The following is a 19,314-nucleotide window of genomic DNA, read 5'->3' as shown; positions in this document are numbered from 1 at the left end:
CCAAAGTCCAGTATGTCTTAAAAATGTCAAACACCAATATAACATTCCTATGTACAAGTTAAACATTATCATTTTATTCAATCTATTAAAAGAGCAAAATAATTTATGATATTTTTACATACGTAATAATTGTTCATCATATACTCGAGGATTTATCCTTGCTTTTTGTTTTAAAATACAAAAACACTTTGAATATAAATCTAATACTTTTGGTACTGTACACATTGCTACTGAAGTTTGTGTAGTCATGATAAATTCTTGCCATAAAATAACATTTCCTGAATCTTTGTTAATCAATATTTCAAGCTGCTTTGAAAATTCATCAGCAGGTAAAAGTTCTCTCATAAAGGATAATTTTAATTTTAATAAGATTGTAGATTCTCCATTTTTTTCTAAAGCTTTTTCAATTATAGATAACTTTTTTAACGTTGTTGCTCTATTAATATCCTTTGCTGTTTGATATTGTTGAAAATATCCTAATGTGTCCTGTAAATAAAATATTCATATAAGAAGACAACAATTTATCTGTAAATACAAACGTAACATTCCTGATATACCTGAAATTCTATATATTCAATCCATAATTTAATATCATTTGGATTATCTGTTAATTTTTCATTATATTCTTTAGTTTTGTTTTTCTGTAATTCTTCTAATTTAATATACCATGAAGGTGTACACTCCTCGTTTTTAGATGAATCATTAGTAGATTCCTTCCTAATAATGGTATCATTTTTCTTATTTTTCTCGGTGTAATCAATATTTTTTACATAGTACCTTTCATAAGTATTTTTTGCCGAATGTTTGTATGGAATAAAACCAAGGGTTTTTTTCTTAATATTATAATATGGTCTAGCTCTAGAATACAATGTTTTTAGAGTATTATTTCCTTTATCTCTGAACTTATCCTCAAAATATACATTTTCCACATCTTTTTCATATGTATATTTCTTTTTATCCTTTTTCTTCTTTCTTATATGTTTCAGTTTTCTTTTGTCTTCTACTGTATATCTTTCTTTCTTTAACGTAGTAGTGCATAAGTTTTCTTGTTTATGTAAATGAGAAGTTTCATTTGTAGTTTCATCTGAAGATTCGGAAGAAAAATGAACAAAATTGTTGGATGAAATTTGTTCTAAATAACTAGAATTGTATAACCAACTGGTTGATTCATTCTCTGTAATTAAAAATAATAATTGTGTTATAGAATGCTAGAAAACTTATAACCAATTGTATAATTGATATTAATATTATAGTAACCATTTGTAAAATTCTTTGATTCATTAGAAGTCGATGATTTATTCTTTTCACTAGAATAAGCTGGAAACAATGACATGTCACCTGAAATTAATACGTTAATAGATTGAAATAAATGACATTTCGATTTTTAATAGGTTATACATACCGATTGCTTGATTGTTTGTATTGTCAAACTTTTATATATTAAAGATTCTAGAAATTTATATAGTAGTCATATAGTGTTCAGTGATTGGTTAAAATAAATACGCGGCAAAGGACTTTGAATCGCATCAAAAGGTTAATATCAGTTATCGTGATGATAGGCTTTGTTAAATTCAAAGTTACGAAAGATGATTGTCACTTTTCTGGTGATAAGTAAGTACAGTATTAGAATTTATAACATTGTTCCAATGAAATCACCAGAAAGATAAGGTGAATACGCCACCCATATTGAAAAATCTTGCCTTATATAATTTGTTTTATTTCTTATAAAGGAAATAAGAACATTTGCTACTAAATATAGAGGTTATAAATCATTGTATTTTTTTTATTAGTTACACATCTTTTAAATGTTTCGTAAAATTAATATTGTAAATTCAGTCTTTGGTGCTGTATATCCATCTGTCGAGGCATCTATTGCATCAAATACAGTACATAGAGTGAGTATATTTTCTTTTGTAATAGAAGTATTCATTTTTTCGGATTGTCATATGTCTCAGATGATTATGCGATATCATTAAAAATTTCTAAAAAGTACACAAAGTATACTTGATATGTTCAATATATGTTCAATTTTTTTCTATTATAGGTGCAACAATTAGAAAATTATTAAACAACACACATAACAATGATATACTCACTGATTCATTCGGAAGGTATCATACATATTTACGTATCTCAATTACTGAACGTTGTAACCTTCGATGTAAGTATTCATTAAATAACATTTATAGTCGAAACTATGTGATTTTACATTTCATGAGATGTTTTATTTATTATAGGTTTATATTGTATGCCAGCTGAAGGAGTTAAGTTAACAAAAAAATGACGGCATTTTAAGAACAGATGAAATAATTAAAATAGCTGGTTTATTTGTAAACGAAGGTGTAGATAAAATACGTTTAACTGGTGGTGAACCAACTGTTAGGAAAGATATTGTAGACATTATCGGTAAATATCATTATATTTAATATGTTGTGGCACGTTAATGTTTTTTATACAAAAAAAAGTAATTATTGCAGCTGGTATGAAACAACTGCAAGGTTTAAAACAAATTGCAATTACTACTAATGGATTGACATTAACACGTCAGTTACCCTCGCTTCAACGTGCTGGATTAGACGCAATAAATATTTCATTAGATACTTTAAGAGAAGACCGTTTTGAACAACTTACTCGTAGAAAGGGATGGTCTAGAGTTATGGCTGCTATTGATCTGGCTATTCAATTAAATTATAACCCAGTGAAAGTAAGAAATTTTCATATTGTAATATAATTAAATTTATACAAAATATTGTACCAAGTAAATTTTAGGTCAATTGTGTCGTAATGAAAGGTTTTAATGACGATGAAATAATTAATTTTGTTAATTTAACAAAAAACCGTCCAATCGATATACGTTTTATCGAATACATGCCTTTTCAAGGGAATAAGTGGAATGAAAATAAAATGGTTCCTTTCAAGGACATGAAAAAACTTATTAGAAATACATATCCTAACTTGCAACGTCTTCCAAATAAGTACAATGATACATCTAAAGTACGTAATTTGACAATTTTGTTAAATATATATTAATCTGTGCTAATATATCAATAAACAACTAATTTTTTTTTAATAGGCGTATTTTGTACCTGGATTCACAGGACAAATTGGATTTATTACATCAATGAGCGAGCATTTTTGTAGCTCGTGTAATCGATTGAGAGTAACAGCAGATGGAAATTTAAAAGTTTGTCTATTTGAGGGAAAAGGGGAAGTATCTCTTCGAGACGCGTTACGTAATGGAGCGTCTGATGACGTTTTGAAGGAAATGATAGGAACAGCGGTACGACGTAAAAAAAAGCAACATGCAGGTGATAAATTATTTTTTAATCTACATGATTTATAATTTATACGAAGAAATATAAAAAGTTACATTGCATCATGAAATGTTAATTGGTATTAAGCGATAACGTTTATGTTTTCGACAATATGTGTGTTTCAGGAATGTTGAATCTCTCCCACATGGAAAACAGGCCAATGATTCTGATTGGGGGTTAATCGATTGTTATGAGAATTTTAAGTTGATATAAAATATAACGTATCAATAATACGTGCACAAACGTTATCGCTCGATTTGCTTATAATTAACGATGCAAGAATTTACTTTGAAAAAGATGATATGTTTAATTTTACTTGTTTGTGTTTACAGTTAAAAAGAAACATGTTCATCTTAGAAGTTATAATATTTGCAAAATAATGTTTCGCGAGAATATTTAACAGTTCACTTGGGACTTGGATTTAAAAATTATGTAAATATAAGAAACTTTTCTTCGCTATCGCACGTGATCAATCTGGCAAGGCCAGTATGGTAGACGTAGGTTCGAAAAGTGAAACTAAACGCGTTGCGATAGCAAAAGGAATTGTACAAGTTAATTCGAGTATAAGCAAATTAATAACTGAGAACAACGTAAAGAAGGGCGATGTATTGTCTGTAGCTCAATTAGCGGGTATCATAGCAGCGAAACGTACTTCCGATTTAATACCTTTATGCCATCCACTTCCATTGTCTTACGTAAATGTATTCTTGCATTTAAACGAAGAATTGCATGAAATAGAGATCACGGCAGAAGTTAGGTGTACTGGTAAAACCGGTGTAGAAATGGAAGCTCTAACAGCCGTGAGTATTGCGGCCCTAACCATTTATGATATGTGTAAATACGCAGCTTCCCCGAAATCAATAAAAATAACTGATATCGAATTAGTTTCAAAAACTGGTGGAACAAAGGGAGACTTTTTTAGAAATTAAATATTCTATTTCAGCGTATCATTGAAAATGCATAATATTACGTAGGTATATAAGATTTAAGGAAATGCATAGTTTATTCTGCTCAATATAATATTATTGGTTTATCGAGTATTTTTATACGTGTATATTTTACTAGGAAGAGAGTAATTATAACATACAGATATATCATGTTTTGTATTATAAACAATTTTAATTAGCATATAAATGTTTGTATCTGTGAGTGTAAAAAATGGAAAAATTAGAATAATATTTGGAAACATTTATGTCGATCGAATAGTATTCCTTTCTTTTATTAAAAATAAAGCGAAATTTTTGTTACACGCACACATGCACACAATTATTGTATAATTATATTATAAAATTTATACGTTAAAGGTACCTGGTGCATACGTTCCGTTGTATAATTGTTAAATCATTAAAATGTAATATATTATTTTGAATTTTATCGATTCGATGTTATATCTTTTATTCCTTTGAATTATCGAAGACGCCCTATAATAGTTAATTTTCAAATGTATTTCATTTTGACAAAAGTCAAATCTTTACACGATTAAAAACAGATAGGTAAAGATTATAAGGATAGATCGAGTTGTTGGCGCAATCGCAAATATCGAGAGCATCGTGAGGCGCCACTGCACCTTGATTTTAGCTTTTTCGTTTCCTCGAGCAGGAGCAGCTTTCAGTATTTGGAACGCTATCGAAGCGCGCTGTTCTCGAAGCTGTTCCATTGTTGTATTTCCAATGATCGAGCATTGTTGGCTGAGCTAACAAATTCTCTTTGCACTTTCCATTTCACGTTGATTCTTAAAAAATATAGATAGAAATAATAATATCACGGTTTTTCCTATGGAGAAATTTATCGTTGTCGAGCCAAGAAATTTCTTTTGAAATATAAGTTTATTTCCTCATTGAATTAGTGCAACTTTCTTTCTTCTTTTAGTTTTCTCTATTCTTTCTTTTTTTTCTCAATTAAGATCCTTGTTACCTCGACGATTAGGGAATAACGATCGATATTATAGTTGTTTCGTGAGAGGATTGAAATTGTTATGAATTACGTGGGTGAAAATTTAGTTGATATATCATTGGCGAGGGAGTACAAACGTCAGATACATGACTGTTTCGAAGGAGTTGTTCAGAAGATGGGGAAAGAAGAATTGTAATGATCGAGAGATGACCAGGAGATTATCGATGGTTCACGGAGGCTTATCGGAATTTCAAGGGAACGGAGAAAGCAACGAATGAAAGATGAAAGAGTCTCGTATGTAAAAAAATGGCACCGTTCCATGGCATGGCCCTCATATTGCTTGGAATCGGGTACCTGTTACACGCAGAACCGCCTTCCGGCCACCGGAACTTAGGTACAATCAATTTTAAAGTGTACAGTCTAAAAAGTCGAAACTTTCGGTCGGGTAATACGATCAACGATAGATTTGTTGGTGAATCAAAGCGAATAGGTATCGTTACGACTTAACATTCCGATACCATTTTTACCGAAATTCCATCCTACGAGCTACGTTCGACGTTTAATCGAGAGTTCTTTATTTATAAAATTCCCGCACAAAGCATAGAAGGTTTTTCGATCGTTCGGCGTTTGAAAATTTTGCCCGCACGTGTGTACGTAACACACGTACACGCGTACGGTATTTGTTTGCACTCGAGGAAATTTGTCGTAAAAATTGAGCAGTATTAAAACGCTTTAATCCTCGAATGGTTTAATCGGGAAAGCTGTACGCACAAGTTTATAAGCGAAAGGGCAAAGCTTTTCAATGGTTCAAGCGTGATACCTGAATTTTAGCGGTGCAACGATTCGACGGGGAAAAATCCGATAAAGGGGAACGCTCGCAACGAGGTACGAAGAGGACGTATTTTTTACAAAGACTCGCCCCAAAAAGTGACCGGCGTTGTGGGACAAACTGTTGTGCTGTTGTGTTGTGTGAAAAACTTGGGGAACAGAACCGTGAGTTTCACATCTCTTTGAATAATAATGTCGCCTTGCACGCCTCGCAATTACGTTAGAAACTGCTGAAACAATAACCAGTCGAATCCCGGGGAAACAGCGTTAGTTTACGAGTACACACCCGTTCGGTTAGATTTTTACGACTACCACGCGTTCCCCTTTTCACCCTTCGCGTTCCCATACACGCGTGTGTACACGCCTCCGTTTCACTCGTCGAGGGAACGAGAAAAATAAAAAAAAAAAAAAAGGAGAAAAAACGTATTCCGCGTTTCGCGTACGAAAAGTCAAATACGATTAGTTAGAGAAATTTGTATATTTACTCGCGGCTAATGAGCACTGCAAGAACCGTGTCGCCGCAATGTGGTGAATTAGTATTCCGAGTTATTCGGAATTACGCCGGCGTAGCCGAAGGTATACTTTCGGAGCTCCGAATTTAGGATACCATGTCCTGGCAAATATTTAAGTTACGGGGATCACGTAACGTTCCCTTAGAATTGTGTATCGCGGAAATTCCCGCGATGCTGAATCGCAGCGTAATCAGGAATTCTCGATCACGAGAACGGTGTGAGAGGGCGGAATTACGAAATACGGAACAACACGGTCTCGTTTGTTTCTTCCGGCGAATGTTCGACTCGTGTCGTTAATTAACACAGGGAAATATCGCCGTTGCGTGACGGCATGCAAAGCGTCGTTTTCGTCTAACCGTTTTTAAAGCAATTACGCACGCTTTCCTAGTTCCCTCGGTTAACGGACAAGTGATTAGCGCGTTGCCGCAATAATGTTTTTCTTTTAGACTTCCTCTTCTCGCGCGTGGATCGTTTACCCTCTGTTACGGGAACGAAATTTACGACGGAAATTTCTCTTCCGATTGTAACTTCTTCCCGCGGTACGTTTAAGCGGCCCCGGTTGGTTTCCCGATTGAAATTTCGTCGGATTAATCCGCGTCGAAAGGTACGGACAGGAAGGTTGCCCTCGGCGGCACGAAACGGTAAACGTTAACGCGAATATTTCACGGGATAGAGACTGGTAAAAGAGGTTTAATATCGCGAGCAGTTAACGGCCAGCAAAATATTCCATATCTCATTCGGAATTTGTCCCAGGTGTCTTGGATTCGAAAAAGGGACTTACACATCTTAACGTCCATGTCAGTGACTTATACGAGCGACGCAAGATTTACGATAGTCGGCAATCCGGAGTACGACGACTGGAATCTGCGAATAGATTACGTGCAACCACGGGACGCCGGCATTTACGAGTGTCAAGTTAATACAGAACCCAAGATATATAGGGCGGTTACTTTGAAAGTTTTAGGTGAGTTTCTGTCGCTTCGGACCTTCCACCGAGCCCCCGACGTTACACGCTTACCTTTCATTTTCCCTGGAAAATGTTCTGTTTGAGACGGCTGTTCGTTCGTTCGTTCGTTCGTTCGTTCGTTCGTTCGTTCGTTCCTTCCTTCCTTCCTTCCTTCCTTCCTTCCTTCGTTCGTTCGTTCGTTCGTCCGTCCGTTCGTTCGTTGGCTAGAGAATTTAGGATTCAACCAAACCCTTCCCCGTTCAGCGAAAGTTTTCAAGGTATCCGAGTTACGGAAGCCGCCTGCTTTGCCTAATCTCGACCAGCTCGAATCACTTTTTCGCGAAATCGCGTCCGAATTAACGTCCGAGTATCAAATTCTTCCCTTCCGGGCAACAAGTATCGCCCTTCGTTAACGCCGCGGTTCTTCCCGTGCAGAAAACCTGCCCCCTTTGCTTCCGCTTCTACTTATCCTGCTACTTATCCGCTAAAGTAACGAAACGGCTATGAATAAATTTTATCTACTCGCGAGTATCTTTTATTCATTCATTTTCTATTCATCCACGTTCCCCGGCTCTCGGGCTTTCGTTCGTTCGAGTTTTGTCACGAATTTGGAAAGGAGAACGGCTGAGATCTACGCGCGAATTCGGAGACGCGGCTGGCTCGGGTTAATTTGTCAGGAATCGAGCAGTTGCCTCGCGTTTATTCTCCACCTTTTTCACTCTGTTGGAATATCAGATATGTCGGCAAAGATCACAGGCCCCGAAGAGGTGTTCGTGAAGAAGGGAAGCACGATCAGTTTGACCTGTATCGTGAACGTGCAGGATATTCCACCGAGCAACGTGACTTGGTACCATGCCGGCGCGGTGATCGATTTCGATGGTCCAAGGTGCGTCCCATTCTCTAGTATCGACTTTCCCAGTTTATCCCGTCTCGCTGTCTTACGCGGTGAAGAAAAATAAAAAAAAAAAAAAACAGAGAAAAGATCGGTAAAAGTACGAGACGGTATTGATATCTGATCGGTTATCGGAATTCACTGGTAATAACGTCTTTACCTTTGACAGGGGCGGCGTTTCCCTGGAAACGGAGAAAGGTAAGAATGGGACCACCAGCAAGCTGCTAATAACGCGTGCTCAGCTCGATGACAGCGGCAATTACACGTGCGTCTCGAGCAAGGTTGCCCCGGCGAATGTGATGGTTCACGTGTTGAACGGTGAGGATAAAACGGATAAACTACGCTCGATTAAGTCCCGTAGGAAGGTTTCTCGGGATGGAGAGAAAAAAGGGAGAAGAAAAAAAGAAAACACCCTTTATTCCATCAAGCTCTCGAGATTCCGTTGAAGCATCAAAGCGGCGTCGAGATACTTTAAGAACATCTCGCGAAAGATCCTCGTCGAAAGGTTTACCGGGGGGAAAAATTTCGCCGGAGTACTTTCGATCGCTTCGTTGCATGTCAAAGTTCGTCACCGGCGAGCGAATCGTTACGCGGTTAATTATTAAAGAATAGACAAGAAAAATAAAGTCGACTACCAGAGGGAAAGAAAGAGCAGAGACAAAGGGAGGTAAAGAGCGAAAGAATGTTCGCCGGAGGAGAGTTTTACGAATTCGATAAACGTTTAAAAACGCGTAATTCCGGGAAAGCCTGTCGGGTAACGATTGTCGTAATTCAGGAAACTCGTTACAGTTTTCTCGTTGACCCGGTAACGAACAAATCGGAAACGTCCAGGAGTCGCTGGGAGCGGAAAAACAACCGCGGATTGAAATTAAACCGGGTGCTTCCTCTCCGGTTATGTAAATTTCATTTTGCCGGTGAAATTTTCGAGATTCGCGGGAAATTCCTCTCGACCCATTGTTGGCCCAGTTTTACCAGGTGTATCACCGCGATAGATCAAACCAGGTGAACGGGCTTACTTTCTAGGTGAACATCCCGCGGCGATGCAGCACGGCGGCACCGGGAACATCAACAGGAGAGTGATTTTGCTCGGGCTGGTCCTGTTGGTCGACACGATATTTCGGTGAGCTCCTTCTTCATCGGTGGCTGATCTCGTCGAGACGTTGGCGTCTCCTGTCTCCCGCTGTCTCCCGCTGTCTCCCGATGGCCGACACGCATCCGCAGGAGATGGCCGGTCTGTGATTTACGAGCTTCCAAGTTTATCGCGCGAACACTGAATTTTCTGTGAATCGAAAACCACCGCCGAACATTCGGCGGCCGAAATATTATATTATCGAGAGAGAGAGAGAGAGAGAGAGAGATGACTCGTTGCGCGTGGTGCTGCGAATTTCGTAACTCGTTCGCCGCGTTCCAACGCTCGCCGATGTGCTCCGAACCTGTCCTCACACCTGACTGTAACATTCCTGTAGAATAATAAATATTCCGTGATTCGTATGCGTACGAGATAAAAGGAAAAAAAGAAAACAACAAAAAAAGAAAAAAAGAACCGAAACAGAAGAGAACGACTTGTTAATAGACACGATATATCTGTTAATTTCGATTATTAAACCCATTTATTTCGATTATTCGTTTCGATTACTGTCCTGACCGAGGAACGCTCGACGCTGGCCTCCTTTTTTTTTTTTTTTCACTCTTTATCGATGACCGGAAAGTGCGGCGAATTCGCGTTGCTTTCCGAGTTTTAAGTTAATTTCCATGTAACGCATCGACGTGATCCGTACGATTAACCGGCTCGGCTCCGGTATTAAATCCGGGCCACGTTTTCCGATAATGGAAAGGACAATTCTGAAGTCCGGCTATGCGTGCCGAGACCTTGCTCACGTCCTACGGGGACACTGCGAACGCTGTCGATCTCATTTTATGCAAATCGCACAAAGCATCTGTTAGGCGGCCGCTGCGAAACGGAGACGAGGACACATCGGCAATGTAAATTCATGGGAAACCGGACGAACCTCTTGTCTCTTTGCCCCGGTGCGTGCTTCTCCCTGACCACGATCGACGGAATTTCCGGGTTGAAATTGCCCTTGCCAACCTAGTCCTCCGCCTCTGAACCTCGTCCTCTCACCTTTAACGTCTTACGCAAGGTTAACAATTTCCCTGCTATCGCTTCGAATAACCCTCTTTCACCACACAGTCGGTGATATAATAGGCTCTATTACACTCGAACAGGTAAGATACGTTTCTTTTCAGTTACGCAAACACGTATGTTCGTTTTAAGCAAAATAATGGCCTGGTAGAGAAAGAAATTACCGAGGAAAGTCTAATTTAAGCGCTCGCTGCTGATTCCGCTTCTGATTATTAGAATAAATAAGCTTGCAGCTTAATCCCTGCGAACCTTTCATCCCGTTTACCGAAGCATTTAAATTCACGTATAACGTCTATTTAACCGAGTCCGAAGTCACGTACAAATGCGTTCTGTTTATAAAGCAACAGAGAATGCTCTTTTCACCGTTTTTCCTTCGCGCGGTGTAATAATCAAATAGAGCGAACAAGGCAGTTCGGTGAACTGTTGCTTCTTGACACGATTCGATAGAGGAAATTTAAATTAAACAGCCTCGAAATCGCTTGTTCCTTTCCTTTTATTCTTTCCTTTTCATCTTTCATAGAGACACGCGTACGAAATGTCGCTCTGTTTTCCTTCGATTCGAAATCCCCGTAAAACGTGCCTTTTATCTGGCGTCCTCGAGGAAAGGAAGGAGCTAGAGCTCGAGACCGAGGCATGTTTGCCAGGCTGCAGATTTTTGATTTGTACGTCTCGCGAGCTGCAAGTTTAACGAGATCCCGAATGCCGTTTGTTATCCGAAAGTTAAGTTCTTGGCAGATATAGCGCAGCTGCCGTAAGGTCGCTAGACGAGCGGAGTTTTAGCAAATTTGTTGTACGAGATGGTAGTCGCGTAAGTCTATAGGCAAGTTTCTTCTCTTGCCGGTATCTAACGACTCGCCGACTCGAAGTTAATGAGCTCGAACAAGGCGACGGTAATTTTCAGAGCACTCCGTGCCATTTTGTCCCCGGCTCGTCGCCGGGATTACGAATTACCAATCGATGAAAGTATCCGTGCAATTACCACTCGGCGGAATTTAACGAGCCGGACAGAGCGCGAGAACTTGCACGTTAATAGTTAAGCAAGTTTCCCAGAGAGAATCGATAACAACCAGTCACCCGCCAGGCTACTTTTCCGTCCTCCCCCTTCTTATTGTTAGACTCTTTCCTTCCATTGTCGAGAATTCTATAGTTTTCATTGCGAATGGGCTCAGAGATGGGTGTCACGTAATCGTAGAGAATGCAAGTTGAATTATACGAGGAATGCACTGTACACGCAAATATCGGCTTTATCGGGAAGACTTGGCGCGCGTGTCTCGAACTTTTATAACCCCCGGGCCATCTTCCTTGTTCCCGTGCAACTCGCAATAAAGCCTGCCGGCATAAATCAACTATGAATTTTACCGATGAAAAATCCAAGTTCACCGCTTCTTTCACCGTTCGCGCGTCACGGTGCATTCGAATCGACAGCTTTGCTTTTAACCAGGATAACACCCTCACCGATGCCCCTGTATCCTCGAACCCCCTGCTCTGTGATTTAACTTTCGAATACCTTTACGATTAATGGCGGTGCATCAGCGAAAGCTCGTAACGACTTCTTACCGTTCGGAAGATAAAATGCCATCGTCGAGGAGAATCCTCGAGATTTCATTTCTCTCGCGACCGTTCGGCGAAGTAAAGTCCGAGACGGGGGACCGATCGGCGTAATTTCAACTTTCCCGTCCAAACATTCCCGTCGATTACGTTTATTATACCCAACGAGAAGTTTTCGCTCCGTCAGAGGACTCGTTCTCGCTGGATTTTACATTCGAGACTTGGCGAATCTTTCCTCTGTCGTTAATTTCCGGCAGCGTTGATATTATTTTAACGTAAGTAAGCTGTCCAGCCGAAGTTCGGAGAAACGAAGCCTTCCTTGGGAAAAGTTTTTCCCAGAGACGATCGCGATAATGTACAATATTACGCGAGCGGGAAAGCGAGCCGAAGAGAGAAAGAAGGAGGAGCCGATGCGATTTCTCTTCCTCCTTTGATTCGCCTCCTCGATAATTCCTATCTAAAGAGCATGCGACGAAGGAAATTGAAATAAAATACAAGTAGACGCGATTTCCCGGAGAAGACTTTTCTTTCAAGATTTTCCACCTCGGTAAGCCTCTTATATTCGATATAAATTAAGAGTCGCAGTGTGTTGTTTACTTTTCGCGACTCTCGCTGCATCGCGAACGCCCTGTATCTTCATCTTATTGTTTCGACCTCTCCATCGAACCGGCTGCAGATCGAGCCACGTTGAAACGTGAATTACACCGGACGGCGTGAAATTGGATTTAGACTTTATATCGAACGAAACTATAGGAGATTCTATTACACTTATCGTAGTCTCGGCGATATAGCGAAATCCTAAATTAAAGGGTCGAGTGGCAGCAGCGATTGATGCAGTTGATATCCAAGATCGAATCCAACGTCCTGCCATCTTCCACGACGCGCGATCCATGTTTCCAGTCGTTACCGAAAATCCAGTCGTTCGGATTTTCATCGAATGCTTCGCAGACGCTAGTACGGTCGATTAATCGTTCGTTACCACCATCGACTAATTTATTAAACGAGAATCGAAAGACGTACCTGTAACGATTAGTATCTTACCATAGTCCGCTCGAGAATGAAAATAAATCGTCTGGATTGGCGAAAGAAGACGGATTAGCGGATACCGAGGAGCCGAATGAAACAGTTGCCGTGCACGGTGCGACGTATTAATCCTCTGGCTCTCGCGTCTTTAGTTTATTCCATTGCGATACGAGTGCGCACTTCATCTCCACGAACGTTCTTTTGTTTCCCGATTTTACCATTGCCCGCTCACCGAAATCATCTTAGACTTTCCGATCATGAACCAACAGCAAAGCAAACAGGTCAACGAGACGCGCTCTTCGAGATTCCGTTCGAACCCGAATTTACGAAAGCTCAGCATGAGACAAGTACAGTTCAACGAGGTAAACGTCAGGTAGAAATAGACGATAAGGTTAATCCGAATTGCTCCGGTGAACAGTCTCGATGTCGCTTCAGAGCAAGAAGAGGCTGATGTCGAGGATCTCTGGCTTCAGTTCAGCCAGTCGCGTGTTTTTCCACAAACGCGGAGATCGAGTGAAGGTAGGTAGAATGACCGGGAAGGGTTCGATCCCTAAGCAACGCGCAAAATGCTAGTATCGATGCGAAAGATTAATCGAGGCGACGTTTCGATCGAAATACGCGTAGATTCCCAAGTACCAGAACACCTACCGGCTGGAATCGTTTCATCCTTTCCACATCGAGGTGGTCGATCAGATGGTGAAGCAGACGATGGAGAGTAAGCTGTCGCCGGTGACGTCCTATCACCCGACTCACATGGCGAAATTATGTTTCGAGATTGGATCTGACTTGCAAAATATGCTGTGCAAAAAGGATTTCGATAGGTAGCAACGCGTCCGGATTTTTCGCCGCGTAAACGTGAAACGTTTGCGATGCTAACGACTCTGGAACCGACTCACCCCGGCGTTCCCTCGTAAATTCTTTCGTAACAGCTGTTGTCGCGAAAAATCGTCCCTGCCGTTTCTAATTCGGGATTTAATTGGCCGGGGTGCAGGTCGAGAGCGCAACCGTGTCGCAACGACGCGGGGACGCCGGTTTTTTTTTATAAGGCATTACTCCACTCGATACCGTTCGCCCGTAATCCAATGTTTCTTTCTTTTTTTCTGCTTGCCAGGTACAAATTGGTAGTACAGGTGACGATAGTTCAACGTCTTGATCAAAGCATACACACGGGGTTTCAGTGCCTGTGGGACGTGGACCGAGATAATTATTCGTACTATGTTTTCGAAAACAACCACATTCACGCGTGGTGTTGTGTGTTCGGCATATATTACGAGTGAAATTCATCGTCCTGGATAAATCGCGTTCTGCTGCTCGCGGACGCGCGCTCGCAATATTCCCGATATTCGTTACAATTCCAAACTAATTCCCGTTCCCTCTTTTTTTCTTTCTCTCGTTACTCCCCTAGATATCGCGCGATATAGGTCGCATAATCACTGAAATATATCGCGACGTTTACGAGAATTCACGCAGTGCGAGTGCAACGACGGATTTATCGGATTTTTCCCGATCGCGCGTCTGACAGGACGAATCCGTTTCTATTGGCCGAACGATAAACGATTGGAAAACAGTCACGGGGGCGAAAAGGGTGAAATAATTTCGAAAGTTGTACATGGAAAAAATACAAACTTAATTCGTTGTACGCAGGCAGGTTGGTTGGAATGGTCGGAGAAAAGGATGCTCGGGTCTCGATCGATTATGAAGTAAGCATACGGTATTAATATTTATTAGTTTCGCAACTACTCTCTTTACTCCCCCCTTCTCTCTCCTCCGTTTCCCGTCCGTTCCCCGTCCCTTCAGCCTCGGCCCTGTTCGGTTTTTCACGATGATTTATCGGGAAACTTTCGTTCGACTCGTCTACTCCTCGTCGGAATAATAGCCGGCGATTTAAAGTTTCGGAAACATGTCGGACATTTTTATAGATATTCACGGACTTATTGGAACATTGCGGCCGAGCGATTTCAGTTCCGTCCGATGCTGCACAAAGGCGAAAGAAGTGGCGAAGCTTCGCTCGGCGTGCTCTTCTACCAGGGATCGTAACAAGGGTTCATCGATTGTTCCTTCGTATCGAATTTGCAGGTGATTTTGCATTTCCGCCGCGCCGGAAGCCGGTCTTTGTGCCAGCAGCCCGTTTATCTCCGAGCGATGATTTATCGCGCAGCCTCGCCAATTTTCAGAGTCGATTAAAACCGGGGGGGAAAAAACACGTTCTACTCGATAGCAATTGCGCTGCTGCTTTTCCCTCCCCTAGGGTTGTTGTACACCGACCAAACTTCCGCCCGATATTTTCAGTGTCATTGCTCCGTGACGTTTTTTCAGGCGTATCGTTGCGTTTCGACTCGCGCTACGATGAATAAGGGAACGCGATGACCCGAGCCTGTTCACGGGGTTCCATTACAGCTCGGTAAAGGTGATCCTGTCTGCGATCTATAGTCTTGCCGATCCCGGCAATTTCCGAGCCCGTAGATTTTTCGATAATACGGTTACAAGAAATACAAGCGTCGCCTTAATGACCCTGCCGGAAATTACGGGGAAATGTGCGGCGCGTCGCTTGTTAAATTAATGGCGCAATTTCACCGTCGTGCACCGTGACACGACGCGTGTTTGTCGCGCGCGCGATACGCGCGGAAAATCGAACGAGAACAGCTTCGGAAGTCTTCGGGATCGTTCTCCCGATTCTCCTCTACTCTTTTCTCCGTGTTTCGGATTAATTAGACGAATCACGCGACCCTGGATTCTTCGTTCGTTCGTTCGCCGGAAACCGGAGAAGAAGCCGGAGTTTTGCGGCAATTCCTACGACTACTCGGGTCGTCCTGCTCGACGCGGTGTTTCTCGGTTACAGCCAAGATTTATGCGGTTGCATCTAGCCGGACTCGAATTGCTTTTCCCTTCGATGTCGTTTTAAAAATGGAAAGAGGAAGAAGAAGAAGAAGAAGAAGAAGAAGAAGAAGAAGAAGAAGAAGAGGAAGGAGAAGAAGAAAAGGGGAAAAAGATTTATTCGCGGTGCATTTCGTTTCATTTACGTGGAACCCGGCGTCTTTCCTGTTTCCGCCTGCGAGAACTTCAAACTAAACCATCCGCGTTGCGGCGAGTTGCGACGAGATCGCGGCCGGAACGGGGGATAAAAAATGGAAAAGCATAGCGTGTGACGCGTGTTTCGACACGTAGAGGATCACTGGCCGGAGAGAAATTTCCATTCGTCTGGTAAGCGAGAGAGGATTGGAGGATGGATAGAAGGAAACGGGCGGCCAGGAGGGCGTCGAACGAAGGGGGAATTCCACTCTGGCTTTTCGACAAGAAAACTTGATCGACGTCAGGTAGCGGGACAATCTATCACCGGGCTAGTTCTGTTACTGGCTTCGACGTAAAATCAATGCCGATCCTCATTTCCATGTAAATTATCTCCGACATAGGTCCCTGTCGAAAGCTGGAAAACCGACAGCCGCTGCGTACGCGCGGCCAACTCGCATGCATTTTTCCCTGCCCTCTGCCGCGGCAAAACTTTTCTTCCTTGTAATCGGATCGGCCATGTCAAAGCTTAACGAAAACGTAATTAAACTTTTCCTGGTTAGAAAAGTTGCTCGGGCCAGGGTTCTCTCCCTGTTTACCTTCCCCGCGGATGCACCGCGGTAGGATCTTTTAATTTTCGCGTCATCGAGATCGGGATGCGAATCGCGGGGAAAATCGATACCGCGTGGCGGACCGAACGTGTTATCGGATATGATAGGCCGGAAACTTTACCCGGCCAAGGATTCGAGGATCTAATTCGGGATTGAATCGCGACCGAATCGCAGTTGCGTTCGGTCGAAACTTAGAATATAGTTACCGTCGATTCGAAACCGTGTTACGCGTTATAATCTAGTTTCCTCGGAGAGTGACAGCAGCCGATACCAAGGAAGCGACGATTTGATCGAAGCTTCGTGATAGAGTTACTTTCCTACGGGAAGGCCCGTTGCGAACGATCTTTAGCTACGTTCCTACCTAAAAAGCCTCGTATTACGATGAACGCAAATCGATAACGGGAGTAATGAAACAGGAGTCGAACGGTAATAAATCGAGTAACGAAACCTGCAAACGAAAACAAACATGCTCGTTATTTTCCGCCAGACTCGAATTCTATCGTTACGCGTAATTGTCGCGATCATGCACGAGATATGCCCGCGATATTCGAGATTATCAAATTCCGGCAGCGCCGAACGGCGTTTCGAATATCGCGGAGTGATCAGTCAGCCCGCCGTTCCCCGTCTTCTCCAATTTGTTTCGAATTTATAACCACAATTCCGCAGCCTCGGGGGCAGAGCGAGCTGAAACCGCGCGGACTTATTTCATCCTTGAAACAGTTGGAACGGAAAAGCTCCGCCAAGACGAATAGTTTTCCCCGGCGTGGATGGGAACTATCAGGCAGGATATCTAAAAGGAAACGAGACTCGGAATGGATTCGGTTTTCGACAAATAAGATGCGTTTCTGGACGATCGCTCAGCATTATGACGGGCTAGTCGGCGGCGTTGCTCCGATTCGGTGCTTGCCAACGGGACGCGATTTGTCTGTGTCAGATTGGAAACCGCGCCACCGTGTTACCCGGTTTTTATTTCCTCGTACCATCCGCGTCTTCGCCGGATGAACCAGGGGGTTTCCAAGTTTCGGCATTTCGCTCGCGCGACAACGTCGCTGTTTCCCACCGTGGCTTATGAGCCGCTGACCAGACCTGACGGAAAACCGGATCTTTCTCCAACCGACGTTTCTTTTTCCTCGTGTTCTTTCGATTTAATGGAAGGACAATAACCGAACAGGAGGACTATGGAACGAAAGGTTTGACGTTCTCGTAGGTATCTAACCCGAACCTAATCTTACCTGATCTTACCTTATCGCAAAGTGGAATAGAGCTGCAACGACTGAACGCTTCGTAACTCCGCTGTAATCTCCTCGTCATCGCGTGGCGAAACAAATTCCGGGGCAGAGGGCCGAAGAAGGAACGATACGCAAAGGGGAAAGGAGTCACGGAAGGTTGTTCTAATGAAATTCGAGTGTCGCCCTCGAGTTCTGGAGCTGTCGTCGTAACCGTGCCTCTTAATTGGAAAAAATAGGTTCTCGAGATGTCACGGGTTATTGGCGATGCGCAAGAAGCGAGAACAAATACTGATATATGACGACACTCTTCCACTTTCAATTTGTCCCGCACGAAATGCCGTCATTTATCTTTATTTCCTCTAAGCTAAGCCTCCAACTTAGCGTTATCGGCCATGACACGCGAGCTCGGTTTCCTCGGGAAGCCGCGTGATTTCGGCCAGCGGGGCTTTCAATTTCAACGATTAACCGTCCTTGTATCGTGTCACGCATATATTAAAAAACATACCGTTCAGAGCGAATGTAAATACCGGTGATCGATGTAGCTCCGCTTTCCCTCTTCTTCCATAATTCTCTCTTCCCTTTAATTACACCGCGCAACTTTCCTTTTTGCGCCCGTTATTCGTAATTATCATCGTAATTCGAGGCTTTCCCGGTGTGAGAGAGAGAAAGAGAGAAGGGTTCGTTCTAAGTTTTCAACGCCCTTTCTTCCGGTCGTGCCTTCCATCTCGAGAAAAACCGCGGCGCTCGGTTGCATCGCACGGTAACGACCAATTAAAAGCGTTTTAGGGGGACCTCTTTGGAATCGCTTTATTATCCGGTCTCTGGGAAACGGATATAACGACTCACCGTTCCGCGGCGACGACGTAAAGGGATCGAACCGGAGCATTATTCGCGGTTATTTCCCGCGTTTTATAGATCGCGGGGAAAGCTCTACGCTGCCGTTCGCCAAGCTTTATTGACCGTTTAATTTCACGTATTGACAGTTGCTTTCGGATTCATTGAGAATTACGAGTCCCCGTTTCACGTCGAACCCGGCGGATTCGCCGATCCCAGAGTCCCCGTTTAAATGGCCGTACCCCATTTTTTTCTTTTTTACCCTTCGCAGTTGCTTTCGCGGGAAAAGCTTAGCGTTCTTGCGAGATGTCGCGGCGGAAATATCAGCGGGAGTAGCGGGTGAAATTGCTGTCTAAAAAGGGCGCGAGGCTGTGGCGAGCCGAGATAATGAATAATAATTTAATATAGGGTGCTGGAGACTCGGGCCGTGCCCAATCACCGCGCTTCAACTTTCAAGTGGCAGCCGCACGGAGATTCTAGCGTTTACCTCGGCACGTCTCCACCTTTGTTCATGCGGTTGCCACGTTTTTTCTTT

General features: G+C 42.4%; 4 protein-coding genes across 4 annotated transcripts; 3 read left to right on the top strand and 1 right to left on the bottom strand.

Moving 5' to 3' along the window:
* Nucleotides 1–3: 3 nt before the first annotated feature.
* Nucleotides 4–1,333, bottom strand: LOC143221427 (uncharacterized; the record flags this gene model as incomplete). The annotated part of the gene is made up of 4 exons (XM_076446878.1): nucleotides 1,258–1,333; nucleotides 558–1,174; nucleotides 123–486; nucleotides 4–47 (listed from the first exon to the last, which is right to left on the bottom strand). Coding segments are annotated over exons 1-4 (1,101 nt in total), but the record flags the coding sequence as incomplete, so codon positions are not given.
* A 472-nt stretch (nucleotides 1,334–1,805) lies between these two features.
* Nucleotides 1,806–4,243, top strand: LOC143221425 (molybdenum cofactor biosynthesis protein 1-like). The gene is given in 10 exon segments (XM_076446875.1): nucleotides 1,806–1,899; nucleotides 2,045–2,161; nucleotides 2,238–2,275; nucleotides 2,277–2,406; nucleotides 2,478–2,704; nucleotides 2,770–2,994; nucleotides 3,074–3,308; nucleotides 3,647–3,679; nucleotides 3,682–3,777; nucleotides 3,780–4,243. Coding segments are annotated over 10 exon segments (1,659 nt in total).
* A 1,270-nt stretch (nucleotides 4,244–5,513) lies between these two features.
* Nucleotides 5,514–9,509, top strand: LOC143221424 (immunoglobulin superfamily DCC subclass member 4-like). Its single transcript, XM_076446874.1, is given in 7 exon segments — nucleotides 5,514–5,601; nucleotides 6,039–6,109; nucleotides 6,111–6,200; nucleotides 7,301–7,511; nucleotides 8,229–8,379; nucleotides 8,555–8,703; nucleotides 9,409–9,509. Coding segments are annotated over 7 exon segments (861 nt in total).
* Nucleotides 9,510–13,356: 3,847 nt separating this feature from the next.
* On the top strand, nucleotides 13,357–14,376 carry LOC143221426 (dynein light chain Tctex-type protein 2B). The gene is made up of 4 exons (XM_076446877.1): nucleotides 13,357–13,461; nucleotides 13,535–13,618; nucleotides 13,724–13,920; nucleotides 14,211–14,376. The coding sequence occupies exons 1-4, from the start codon at nucleotides 13,357–13,359 to the stop codon at nucleotides 14,374–14,376; spliced, it is 552 nt and encodes a 183-aa protein (XP_076302992.1).
* The last annotated feature ends 4,938 nt before the right edge of the window (nucleotides 14,377–19,314 follow it).

The sequence above is a fragment of the Lasioglossum baleicum genome, unplaced genomic scaffold, assembly GCF_051020765.1.
Source record: "Lasioglossum baleicum unplaced genomic scaffold, iyLasBale1 scaffold2383, whole genome shotgun sequence".
Classification (NCBI taxonomy): domain Eukaryota; kingdom Metazoa; phylum Arthropoda; class Insecta; order Hymenoptera; family Halictidae; genus Lasioglossum; species Lasioglossum baleicum.
Note: the sequence above shows the minus strand (reverse complement) of the source record. Positions and strands in the feature narration are given on the sequence as shown.

Bases quoted from the DNA above. Each gene is read 5' to 3' on its own strand.
- LOC143221426 (XM_076446877.1), top strand. From the start codon at position 13,357: ATGAACCAACAGCAAAGCAAACAGGTCAACGAGACGCGCTCTTCGAGA. The intron at 13,462-13,534 runs GTAAACGTCAGG...ATGTCGCTTCAG, and splicing joins GACAAGTACAGTTCAACGAG to AGCAAGAAGAGGCTGATGTC. The intron at 13,619-13,723 runs GTAGGTAGAATG...AAATACGCGTAG, and splicing joins AACGCGGAGATCGAGTGAAG to ATTCCCAAGTACCAGAACAC.